This window comes from Periophthalmus magnuspinnatus, chromosome 1 (assembly GCF_009829125.3).
Source record: "Periophthalmus magnuspinnatus isolate fPerMag1 chromosome 1, fPerMag1.2.pri, whole genome shotgun sequence".
Lineage (NCBI taxonomy): Eukaryota > Metazoa > Chordata > Actinopteri > Gobiiformes > Gobiidae > Periophthalmus > Periophthalmus magnuspinnatus.
In genome coordinates, this window is record NC_047126.1 from 10138277 (window position 1) to 10152009 (window position 13733).

The following is a 13733-nucleotide window of genomic DNA, read 5'->3' on the forward strand; positions in this document are numbered from 1 at the left end:
TTTTCTGTTAGCCTAATGTTAAAGTGAGATTTTAAGATCATGCTCAATACAAAATAATGCATTTACTACAGTGATTATCGGATTGTTCTATGTGTGTTTTACTTGTTTATATTGTCTTATGCAACCCAGGACATATGGGAAACATCTATACAGAGGTTTTACAGAGCCCCTAAAGTCCCCTGAAGAAAATAGCTTGTCCGCACCTGACAGTTTCTGCAATACTTTTTAAAATAAGATTATCCGTTTGCCTTATTGCTATGTTCAGAGCTTGAACACACCCTCTCATTCAGTGTTTTTTTCTTTATTTTTTACTTTTTACATTTTATAAACACAAAAAAAAATCAAATATATGAAGAAAGATATATGAAATTATATAGCCAAGAAAAAAAACCTCTTCTAAATATTATTTTTTTAAACGTTTTGTATTCAAATCCTCAATGTAGCCTTTGTAACCCTTTGATTTGTCGAAAAATACTTTGTAGTACTTTGCTGCATAATTCCATATATCTTACTTCATGTATTTGATGTCTTCTGTATGTATATAAAATGTAAAAAGTAGTACAAATAAAGTTAAAACAAAAACATTGTTAGCTGCCTACTCTGGGTAAGAGCTGAGACGTCAATATTCAATAAAGAATAAAGTTGCAAAAGAAAGAAGGAACACAGCACTCTACCATGTCTGTTTTTTTATTATTATTATATTTTATTTTATCTTCATATCTCCCTTCTTGCTCATTTTTTCACTTGAGCTCACCCTTCTTATCCGCTTTCTCTCTTTCCTTCAACTTCAACATCCTTTAGCTTTACACACACGCATGCAAACACCCACACACACGCACACACACACGCTGCACATAAACATTCATTCATGATTTATTTGTTGGTTGTTTTTTTTTTGGTCTTGTCTACAAACCGTCCCCCGTTATTTGTTCTGTCTTGTTATTTGAATCACTGTCTTGTGATTAATACGTCCTGGAACTACAGTCTTGTATTTAAAAATGTCTGGCTAGATAAATAAATAAATAAATAAAAACATTGAATGAGATGGTGTATCCAAACTTTCATCTGGTGTTGCATGTCACTGAGTGTTAAGATGATTGTGCAAACAGAACATGATCTCGTGCAAAGAATACATATATATATTTTTATTTTTAGGAGACTTTAGGGGCTCCATAGTTTTCAAATCTCTCTGGTATATGGGGCCATTTTGAGGACAGCTGATCAGTCAAATGACATTTTTAATTGTTAATTGCTATGGCAAAAGCTCTAACCTTTAATCATTCTAAAAATCCATGGATATAATGAGTTTATCCCAGGAGGCTCTGAAACCTAAACCTCCACAGATGTGCTGCATAGATTTTCTCTTATAGTGTGACTCATGCTGTTTTAAAAATCCCTTTATAAAGTCATAGTCACGATTCCAGGCTATTGGCGGCTTTACCAACAGCGGGGACATCTGGAAGTGTGACACAAACAGCATCCAGCATATGCTCCGTGGATGTATATGAAGTTTTGACAGCATCTCATTGCCTTCTCTCTCCTTCTGCTAAGTACGTATTAAGCCAAATTAATGACAAACACAACACGCTGTTCTCACTAGCAGGTGCGTGGCTGTGGAGAGCCCAGGTACAGTGTCCTAGCTCCATCCGCCCACATGCTCGCCCGTCCCACTAGACTCTCATTATAACACTGCAGCGCTCCTTTCCAAATGCCCTTTTGTACCTGTGCCTTCCTTCCCCCCCCCCCCCCCCCCCCCCCCCCCCGTCACCAAACACACACACACACACACTCCTGGAGCTGTCCGTCACCATGCACGAGACAGAAGAAACAAAGAGCCGCCGTAATGAAGAGGGTTCAACGCTCGCTGACTTTTATCCAGCGTTTTTCACAAAGACGCAGAGAATGTGACAAAAATGTGTTATTGTAATTTTGCTCTTCGGATGCTTGCAGCGAATGTTCAGAATTTGCATAGGAGTCTTTTTAATTTGGTCTGAGCCCGTGCGGCTTAGTGAGCTGGGGCCGGTTTCAGACTGTGTTTTTGTTTTGATTGAATCTACCAGGATTTTTCAGCACTGGAGAAAATATTGGAAAATTGTGTGTGGTACAGAATGAAGTATCTGCTTGTTACATTAAAAAGCAGGATAGGGTAAAGGTAACAATACTTGGATTTTATAATTTAATGTGTACTCCAAGTGGATGGCAGTGGTGGCAGAAGTACTCAGTGTGGTTACTTAAGTAAAGGTAAAGTACAGATACAGAAGCAAAAAGTTACAATCATCTGAAAAAATCTACTTAGGTAAAAGTATTCAAAATGTACTATTAAAAGTATTCCACACAAGTGTTGTTAATTTGTTAAAGTGTTAAATGTAGCAATATTGATTTAAAACTTCTCAGGGTGTTATGATAAAAATAACCTCAAATCATATGAAAAGTACTTCTTACTTCTGTCCAGTTCAAAATTGTAGTGGAGTAAAAAGTACAGATACCTGCTCTCAAAAGTAGTGAAGTAAAAGTAAAAAGTATCCACTGTAAAATGTGCTTAAGTAAACTACAGATACCTAAGATTTCTACTTAAGTACAGTTTATTTAAGATGATACACATTAATTTGTATACACAGTTCTCCAATACAGTAAGTCTTCCAGTATGGGTCAAATGCATGTATCTTAATCTTAAAGGGTCCCAATTAAACAAAAACGACTATTGTGAGCTTTAAGCCATGTTATAATGTTGTTACCTCCTCAAAAATATACCTGGAGTTGTGCTTTGTTTCATTCACACATGTTTGAGTAAACCTTTATTATTTGTCTGTCTCCATCTCTAAAGCTCAAAATGCTCTGTTCCACCTTGTGATGCCATGAAGTGATAGTTAACAGCTGCATTTTACCTTTAGTTCATTAGAGATTTGTAATTCCAGAGCTGAAATGATCCAAATGATTCTAGTGAAGGTGTATGGAGTTTAAAAACACAGTGGAGCACTTCCTGTATTACCACATGACATCACAAGGTGGAACTGAGTGTTTTTAGTTTGAGAGAAGAACTAAAGTTGCCTAAAGTTGCAGGGTTTGCATGTGTGAATGAAATAAACCCCAACTCCAGGTATGTTTATGATGAGGAAACATATTATAACATAGAAAATAGTGTAATATGGGCCCTTTAACCTTACAATATGAAGAGATCATTACTAATTTGCTCATTTGCGCACATTTTTACATCAAACGCCTTTCATGGTACAGCCTTCATTTTATCTCGATGCATTCTAAACCAGCCAGTGACCACTCCATCAATACTTATACAAAAGTGTGCGTCTGGCTTTGAATACTTTTGCGTGCTGTCTTGCCACCTAATCTTGTCACCCATGTTTTATCTGGGAATGTATACAGCAACTGACCTTGATGTATTTTTCTCTTTTACTTGGAGCACTTAGACACAAAATCAAAGACCGTCTGATTCACAAGCCCTGGTGAAAAAGATGCCTCAACAACACTCAGATTGGGTCTGACGTTGGCTTCCATTGTGTTTGCTTGAGTTGATAAAAAGTGAACTCTTCAGAGCATATCATTTAAAAAAACATTTGAGTTAAGTGCCATAATGTGGGCTCCTAATGACGCTCTGAAGTTGTTTGGGGGTTTTAAATGTGGATGTCCAGGAACAACTTTGTAAAGTAAAGATCAGAGCTGCAAACGTAACCTCCTTGTGTCAAACTATATCATAAACTAGGACCTCTAAAAGTGAATATACATGTGAAAAGTGAATATACATGCTAAAAAATACTTAATTATTATCAAAAGTACTGTTTTTTTTTTTCAATACGAGGTTCCTTAGCTGCTACTAGTAATGATATGTATTCAAGTACACATACCTGCACCTCTTTTTAATGTTTTATTCAGGGGTGTCAAACTCAATTTCACCGAGGGCCACATCAGCAAAATGGTTTGTCTCAAATTTGCAAAGATATAAAAAATATGTCTGTGTAACCGCGTAACTCCTGATAAACTGACATTTTAAGACAGTCATACATTTAAATTTACCTTGTCACGGGCCACATAAAATGACATGGTGGGCTGCATTTGGCCCCCGTGCCTTGAGTTTGACACATGTGTTTTATATGGACTTACATATTTATTTGATTTGTTTTTTGTTTGTATTGTATTTTGAACAGTGCACCCCTAAAAAATAAGAGCTCCCATTAAGTTTCCCTGTAGTATTAGTTAAAAAAAAAAAAAAAAAAACATGTAAAAAGTAATAAAAGTATTTTCTATAACTACAACAATCACACTCAACTTTCACTATACTGTCTCTATACACAATGCACTAAAGAGCTAAACTTCGTCAACCCAGTGACTTTGCTCTCAGGCCTAATAATCTCGTATCCCACAATGCCGTGCGTGTGAGCGTGGAAGGCAGCTGATTATTGTTGATCATAATGTGCTGCTGGAAAATACATTTGCACAGTCCAATTGTATTCTGGGGAAATCTGCTGTCGTTGTTTGGTTCCGCCCAGAGGCCTCACAGACACTTAGCGCTGACTGTGGAAGTGTTCTCAATAACTTTAATGAAGAGAAGCCATTCTTTCACTGTTTCATTTGTTTTAGTGCAATGTAGCCCAGTGTGTTATTCTGTTTATTTTGTATGTGTTTGGGACGCTTTGAGGTTCTATTGTTTCATCAAAAGCAGCCTACATGGAAAAGTGAAAAGAGCTGCCAAGATCATTATTTTACATTTGTTCATCATAAACTCCCATAATGATATAATGGGTTATTAATGGCTTAATAATAGAAACAGCTTGATTCAAACCAAAAAACAAAAAGCAGAACTGACATAGTGACTACAGCGAGCACCATTTTAAATTCAATGTTTTTTTTATTGTTGAGAAAAGTCTATGTGCCCAATCCCACATGTAAAAAAAGATTTTAAAAAATGAATTGATGAATTACAGAAAAGTGTGCGAAGGCAGGGGGTAAGTGAAAACAGGAATTTTCTGAGCACTCAAGCCTTGAATACAGGACAAGATTATTCAAACATGCATGAATCAGTAGAACTCTGTGTAAGCTTAGCGCGAAAACAGTCGATCTTTGATAATAAGTCCCTTTTAAGCTAATCGAGCGGTTTGCAGAAGATTGGAGGTTCGGTTCCTGCTCTGACAACAGTGTATGAAATAATGGCTCATAAAGCTCAAACCTAATAATATAATGGATATAATAATCGTGTTGCAACAGTTGTAGTAGTAGTAGTGTGAAGGCAGTAGCAGTAGTCGTAGCAGTAGTAGAGTTTCACTTCTAGTCGAGTGTTTCTGTGTTTGAAGGCACAGGGTCGGTACAGATTAATAAGGTCTATTTTTTCCCTCGCGGTTGCAGGTATATTAGCGAGAGTTATAAATATGTTGGTAGTTAGCTGTGTATTCACTGTAATTTGGATGATAAATGCAAATGTGCAGTGAAATTATCCGGCTGAGGACAGAGGAGGAGCAGCAGGGCAAAACAAGCGTGAGTCATCGTTAACTGTGAACAATCATGTATATTAAGGTGGACCCTGAATAGGCGGGTGTCACGTTCAGATAAAGTACATTGTAGTATGTGGGTGCCTCGCTGTGGCCTTTTATCTCCCTCCCACAGAAAAAGCAGAGAGAATTGACTACTGTTACTTGTGACCAGAAGTGTATTTTAGAACAAGTAAATATGAATAACAATTATCTGTGTAGACAAAAGCGTACAAACACAATGCAATAACTTATAATTATACAGTGATAACAGTCATAACAGTACCATTATTTATGATTGGCGTAACCGTTTAACACCTTTTGATATCTCTCTGTGTTTTGGTAAAGATGACAAACGCTCAGGCCAGGTTCAGAAGGTTTACTGAAAAAAATAAATAAATAAATAAAAGAAAAAACACAAAACACAATCTGCTGTTAGCGTGATGGGCATTAAGTGCACAGCTGTCTAGGTTCTAAATATATATGTTCCAGGCAAAGCTGATAAACAACCAGGCAAAGCAGGAAATGGATCAGTATTCTCAACTTTGTCAAGGCATTGTATTGACCTTATTCAGCCCCGCCCACTTTTGTCCCTGACCGCTCCAAAATGCACTTTATTTGTGGTGGCTCTTAAGGTCAAGAGGGAATCCCATTCTTTTCAATGGCAAATTTGGGAAAAGTTTCAACTTTATATCAAAAATATAAAGTTGTGTTGATTTCTGTCAACGCCTCACTGATTTTCTGGAAGCTTTAAAACAGATCTGTAGGCTGAATAGAACTTATTTGCTGTCAAAATCACCAGCCTCATACCAAATGATGATGGAGGCGTCCACAGCATCGTTCAACATAAGGAAATACAAAATCAGACGTAAACAACTTCCCTATTCTATTCTACTTTACTTTACTTTACTTTACTTTGCTTTGCTTTGCTTTGCTTTGCTTTGCTTTACTTTACTTTACTTTACTTTACTTCGCTTTAGTTTACTTTACTTTGTTTTACTTTGTTTTGTTTTTCATGTTTTTATTTTATTTTTGTTTATTTTATTTTGTTTTGTTTTTACTTTGTTTTATTTTATTTTCATTTAGTTTTATTTATTTATTTATTTATTTATTTATTTATTTATTTATTTATTTATTTATTTATTTATTTATTTATTTATTTATTTATTTATTTATTTATTTATTTATTTATTTATTTATTGCACTGTTATTGCATTTTAAAACATATTATTTTGATCTATGAGTTACATAAATACAAATATATATATATATTCATTAAGTGGATGAAGAAGCTAAGGCCTTGTGTAAGTCTTCCAAAGTAACAATGTCAAATTCAAACATGTCAGTAGTTCAGTATTCCAAGTAGGCTCATTCCTTCAAATAAGAGGGGAGTGTCTTCTCTGCAATGTAATTTACTTGCCTGGAATGTTCCACAGTATGGCATTAATCTTATCCATCTTGCATTTATTACACTACAAGCATTTTTCATTGCTCAAACAGTAAGTTCCCTCTTCTGATGAACGTCAAACTGGTACTGTACATCTCAAAATTACGTAGTTAAATATCGTAGCTGTTGAGCAAATAAACAAAACACTACTTTGAGACTGAGGGGTCCAACAAGTATTCACCGACTACGAAAAGTACAAATTAACGACAATAGTCCATAAAGAGCCCCAACAGAGTAACAGTTTAATTGCAGTTAGCGCTGATTCAAATTGGTTTCAGAATACAGTTAACATTTTTAAATATTCATGAACAAGGAAAAGACATTAGAGAAGGATTTACAAATGAATTAGACTATTTACAAATGATTGATTAGTGAGAAATATTATCTTTGTTCTGACTGCAGGTTGCTAGGTGACGCCACAACACTCTCACAACACAAGTCCATAATCAAATGATACGAAAATAACAGATTTGGTGGATTTTGATACAACATTAACCTGTTACATCACTTCATTAAACAGAGCAGAAAACTCTCTAATGACTCTCTAACTAATATAGGAGCTAATACAAGGCAAGCCATATAAAATACAAGTCTTGCTGCAGAGAGTTTGCAGAGCTGAGTGAGTTTACTTTGACATCATTTACTTTGACATTGTTTATTTTGACATTAATCTGCAAATGTATAGCGTACTCAAAGTCAGAGCTGGGTTGAAACCATAGACTGTATATGTAAACGGACATAGCTAACCTGCTATGCTAGCCGTTCCAAACAGGAAGTGAGTGAAAGCATGATTTTTACTTTACTCTTAAACCTTGTGTTTAAGTACTGGAAAACTCCCCTGAAACACAATGCATGTGCCTGCTGTCTGTAACTTCATTCATCTGATCAGATAAACTTCTTTCAACTCTCTATCTGGTCTGCAATCTCTTCCTTCACATTTACAGTGAGCATGGGCACGCTTCAGCCCCAGTGACTCTGGCTCCAATTCACCTTCTATTGAAAAAATGTCGCCCTTCTCTCCGTTACTGCTGCTGTCAGGCTCGTCATTTTGGTTTTAAAAAAAAGTATTCATCCATGCTCCATGATTCTGGTGTTTTTATTTGGCTATTATGTCCATAAATCAAGATGCAAACATTAATAACAGACCTATGAAGCACTTTATTTCCCATTAACATTAGCAAGAGGTTTGATTGGCCTGTTGTCCTGTTGAGAATTTGCTACGGTGACCCCGCTCAAAACAAGAAAAAAGTAATTTCAATTTTAGAATATTTTGATGTAGCTGTGCATGCTTACACTGACTTCTCTTTGGCATTTTGTCCATGTCTTTTTGAATAGTGAGTGTTCCTTGCTGCCATGCTTTAGCCTTTTGGAGACGGATGTGCACTCTAACCTGATGAACCATGCTCTGATTCCCAAAGGCTAAGTGCAGAGTGTCTGTGAAAGAAGAGGAAGAGGGCCTGCCGACTCAAACAGCTGGCTTCTTCCAAAGGGCTGTCACCAGGCAGCACATCCGCCTATTTGTCTGCTATATATAATGCAGAAGTACACATGTAACGCAACACTTACTAAACCAAGCTTCAGGAACATTGTGTGAAGTTTTCAAATCCATTTATGTGTTTTGTACATGGTGTATGGGCCAATAAACAAAGCCTCGCTGTGATGAACTAAACCTTTTGTGAGTTTTGATGGGGATTCAACTATGACCAGAACAGAAGCAAAGCTGATCTTCCCCTTGCCAGTCCAATAATAACTCATTAAGATATGTTGTTTACCCACACAAATACACAGAAGTACTTTCTTTGGTGAAACAAATAAACTGTTATGATCTGTCTGAATTCGTGGGAGTGAGAGTCCGTATTGTCAGATGTGAGTTGTGAAGAGTATGAGGCTGGGAGTGACTCACCTGCTCTTCAAAAAAAAAAAAACACATTACCAACACAGGAGCACATCGTCCCTCTCTGCCAAAGAATCATTTCTATGTGGAATTTCATGTTTTTTTAAATTACAAATTAGAACAAACCTTATCCAGTCCTATTCAACATGCAAATAGAATAGTTTATTCATAGTTTAATGTATTAGATTTTGTTTTGTTTATGTGTGAATGTTTGTGCGTGTGTTGCCTTGTCATTATGCATTCATTATTGTTTTGCCAGCTCACCATCTTGGCTGGTCCTTTTGACTTGCACTGACTATTAAATATTTACACAATTTGTACTTGTAGGCTGGCAAAAAAAACATGGAGTCATGAATCTTACATGAACAAGTCACAGTCAAAGTCCTGATAATTTGGCTGTTTGTTATTGCTGTGATATGCAGGTGCAAACAGTGGGAGTAAATGCCTGTATAATGTGTGCAAGTCGCTGTTGACACAAAGTGAAGTGTATCGTCTCTTTCCAGGTAAAATATGCTAATAAATTTTGCAAGTCACACTTAATCTCACTGTTGTTTCATTCTCTTAGCTAAAGTTGGGGACATGCCTACCTCCTCATTGTATTTCTTTGAGGGACACAGTGTTTATTTTGGGTAAAGCTTAACCTCAGTACAATCAGTGTGTTTCTTGGTTTCACATTTAAAGATACAATTGTGAAAACTATAGTCCAGTTCAATCAGATCTGATGTCAGTGATAAAGAGCACTATGTAACTTTTCTGGAGCCACCTGCTTGTTTCTATGGAGATGTTATTGCATTGCCTGGAATTTTACAGGTTACATTACAGATCAGTGGAGAAGTGATTTTTAATTGATTTGAATGGGCTCTGGTCTTTTTACAGATTTGAATGTTTCTGCAAATGGATGTGCGTTAGTCCTGGACACATCAGCCGCCTGCCCGTCCAGGGGAGTGGAGCTCTCCTGTGGTTATGTGTGTGTGTGTTTTGTGTCTGTGTGTGTATATATATGTACACATTTACACACATTCCAGGCAAAGCACTCAAGAAGATGCCAAATCACCCATCAGAGAAGTTACACAGTGCATCTTTAAACTAAGAGGATATTGATAGAGATTATGGAGCACTGATGACAAACCATCATTTTATGTATGGCAGCTTCAAACAGTCTTTTGAGGCCGGTTTGATGATGCTCATTGCTTTCTTGTGTATTATACAGATTTGTTTATAGCACAAATAAAAGTAATTTCACTGAGTAATTAGCATCTCAATACTTCATCACATTCAGACAGTTTTCCTCTACTTACTTCCGTTATTGATAGTGTTGTGCTTTGAGTTGTGCCAGCTGAATATTGACTATAGCTAAAAAGCAGCGGCTAATTAACAGTGTGCCTACAAGAGGAGCTGGAAACATACTGGCACTGACAGCAGCTAGCACAGACATGCAAACATACATTCAACAGGTGCCTTACTTCAACAGACGTGACGTTAGCTTCCTGTTTACACATTTAACCCTGGCAGTGTCCTTGATTCATTCTCTAATTATTATAGTTTCTGAATGAATAAGTTCAGGTGAGTTACTTTTGATTATGCAAGACAGAGGCAGACCAAAACATAAGTCCACAGAACGCAGTTAGTGTTTTAATGTTGCCTACTGTAAATAGGGGCCCACGCCACTGACAAACGCTTTATGAACTAGTCCTAGATTCAGACATTATGATATTGTGGAAACAACACTTATATTGACTTTTAATATAAATACTTGCTACATGATGTTCACTTATAGATCATTAGTGTCTTAACTTAAAGTACAATTATTTAATAAAATGCACTCATAATAAGAACATTTTAATGTATTTTTAACTGGCCCATATTGTCATTTGAGTAAATGTCCATATTTTTTCCCAGCTATTTTATAATAATTATCCCAATATTATTTTTAATCACAATTATTTTGGCCATGAAAATTGCAACACAAAATTTCAATATGCCTATTTTACAAATTAAATTAAACAATATGTATCCTTATTTTATTTCAGCCCATTTTTAAAACAATAAATAGACTATTAATAATTATTTTTTAATGCTAATCCTTCATCTGAGTCTTCATCATATAGGACTTGAATTCATTCTTTAAATCTACAGTAGCAGAGCAATGGCCTAAGATGACTGGCCTGTATTGTCCTGTGGGATCTCTGCACTGTGTATTTACATGAGCAGCTGACACGCTCACACACTCTCACACACTCTCCCACACGCGGCCCCTCGTTCTCACAGACTTACACTTTGGTAAACGTGCCGAGAATCACTGCTCTAAGCAGCAAACAAACGCAGCAGGCTCCGAACTGGGCATCTCCCGAAAGATCAATTTGGCTTCCTCAGAGAGCCTTGAGGAGTGACCCAGCAAACTCCAGCCCCCACGAGAAAAACACCCACCTCCTCTCTATCCCGTTCTGTATTTACCCTTAATAATCTGACTTTTCTGATTTTGGAATAAAATAAAACAAAATATTGATACAGAGAGACCAGTCTATCAAGTTCTGGTTTGACAGGCTCCACTCTTTACTGTGTGACACATTTGGTAACACAAAACAGCAAATGAACCGTTAACATTGCCTTTGATTATTATGGACTTATGTCTTGGAGCTACAATGGATTGACTCACATTTCAAATAAAAAGCTTATGATTTTTGGGGCCACAAAAGCCCATTTATAAAGTTATCACAGCAAGTACGTATGGCCGAGTGAAGGTTACAATCACTATGTAATGTTATGCTGGCCTTAATCGATACTTGCTTTGCTTGGAGAGTCAATACCACCGAAACCCACATTCAACTGTCACTTCGTATGGCACTGTACTGTATCCATGGCAACAAAAATAAATCTACAATACATATATTTACACTTTCAGTTGTAAAAAAATAAAAAATAGTATTTACACTTAAAGAAATTCTCTGTGGCGTTTCTGCGGTGGCTTGTGAAAAGTGAATGTCCATGCGTTTCCTTTACACTTTATGTACAATAATGTAGTCCCATAGAGTCCAATAAGCTTCTAGGCATATCTTCTGGAATCTCTCTTACATAGTATCTTTTTAAAGGCCCTCCTGAAGTCATTGTTAAAGATAGTGTAGATGATAGGATTCAGTGCACTATTGCAATAGCCGAACCAAAAGAAGAATTTGAACAGAGTCAGTGGCACATAGCAGGACACACAAATCGTCTGGAGCATGTACGTAAAGAAAAATGGAAACCAACAAATAACAAAGACCCCTATGACTACTGCCAGGACAAAAGTGAAGCGTTTCTCACGGTTTTGGCGGCCTTTCCACCGGCTCCCCTTGGTGCTTTGAACATGTTTGGGCACCTCGTTGTCTCCTGGTTTGATTTGGCACAGCTTGGTTTTGCCTTTGTGGCTCTTCTTCTTGATGGAGCAGGGGTTGTTCACTTTATGATCAGAAGATGAGGAGTCTTCAATGTCCACTCCATTGGCTTCACCTTTGACCCCATCGCCTTCTCCTCCTTGCTCCTTCAGCTCAATGTCCCGTTCCCCGTTCAGCTTGATGTCCTCCTCTTTGTCTCCATCCAAACCATTGTGCTTGTGGTCCACTGCGTTTGCCTTTGGTATCCTGTCTCCAGTGGGGGCCCGCGTTCTCTTTTTGGCGATTTGGTATATTCGGATATAGACCAGGACCATGATGATGCAGGGCAGGAAGAAGGAGCCAATGCAGGAGGAGATAACGTACCACTCGTCATCGTTGATGGTGCACACTGGATGTTCTTTATTCTTCTCCTTCTTCATGGTGATCAGGGGAGGAAATGAGATCACAGCTGCAATCACCCACACGATGAAGATGATGCACTTAATGCGGCGAGGGGTCCTCTTAAGGTTGTACTCAATGGCTTGGGTGATGGACCAGTAACGGTCCAGGCTAATGGCGCAGAGGTGAGCAATGGAGGCAGTGCAGAACAGAACATCAAGTGCAAGGTAAATCTCACACCAGATCTCCCCAAAGTACCAGTATCCCATCAGCTCATTGGCCAGTGAGAAGGGCATGACCAGTGTGGCCACTAAGATGTCTGCAGAGGCCAGGGACACCAGGAACAGGTTCTGAGGAGCCCTGAGGGCTCGGCTGGTGAACACTGCTATCACCACCAGCACGTTTCCAAACACTATGAGAAGGATCATGAAGCTCACCAGGACCGTCAGCAGAACGGACGTCTGCACGCTGAACGGCGCCCAGGACACAGTCCCGTTGGTGTCATTGTCAAACCCCATGGAGCCAGATGTGAGTTCACACGAGGATACACAAAACCCTCCGGTCAGGGCAGAGATCTAGTGCCTCACAGTGGGGCTTCGAAACCACGGAAATGGAAAGTAACGACTCCTCTCGAGCTTTTTCTCTTTCATGATGAATATTCTCATTGTATCAGTGAAGAGCCTGTGGCATCATCTGGAACTAAAAGGCACAAATGAAATAAAAAATTAGCTGAACGAAAAAACTATTATATGAATAATTTTATATTCTACTGAAGATAAATATGTAAATAACTTACCAAGACGCACGGCTGCAAAAAATTATAATCAAAAATGCCCGGTGCGCAACTACTTTACGCAGTTCAGAATAACAGGGACACAATCCATGGAGCGTTTTCCTTTAGTCACTGTCGCTTCTGTCCACAGGCGCACTCACAGGTCCGTGTGTTGTGCTCACCAGCAGACTAATAGAGCGCTAATCGTGTTATCCTGGGCGCTGCCGTGCTGCTGTCTGCGCGAGGAGTCTCTCCCTCAGTGTTAACCAGAGCGCCACTCCCTCACTTTATAACGCGCACACACTGGCTCCTACTAACTACAGTGTAGAGAGCAAAGGCAGCGTGAGTCTGACAGACTGAGTGCATGTGACATTAGACATCAGCCTAAGGAGAA

The 13733-nt window shown here is 38.1% G+C and overlaps 1 protein-coding gene across 1 annotated transcript; it reads right to left on the minus strand.

Annotated features, from left to right (window-relative positions):
• Positions 1 to 7563: 7563 nt before the first annotated feature.
• On the minus strand, positions 7564 to 13733 carry adra2a (adrenoceptor alpha 2A). The gene is made up of 2 exons (XM_055224858.1): positions 13364 to 13733; positions 7564 to 13266 (listed from the first exon to the last, which is right to left on the minus strand). The coding sequence occupies exon 2, from the start codon at positions 13083 to 13085 to the stop codon at positions 11862 to 11864; it is 1224 nt and encodes a 407-aa protein (XP_055080833.1). The 5' UTR covers positions 13086 to 13266; positions 13364 to 13733; the 3' UTR covers positions 7564 to 11861.

Bases quoted from the DNA above. Each gene is read 5' to 3' on its own strand.
- adra2a (XM_055224858.1), bottom strand. From the start codon at position 13,085: ATGGGGTTTGACAATGACACCAACGGGACTGTGTCCTGGGCGCCGTTC.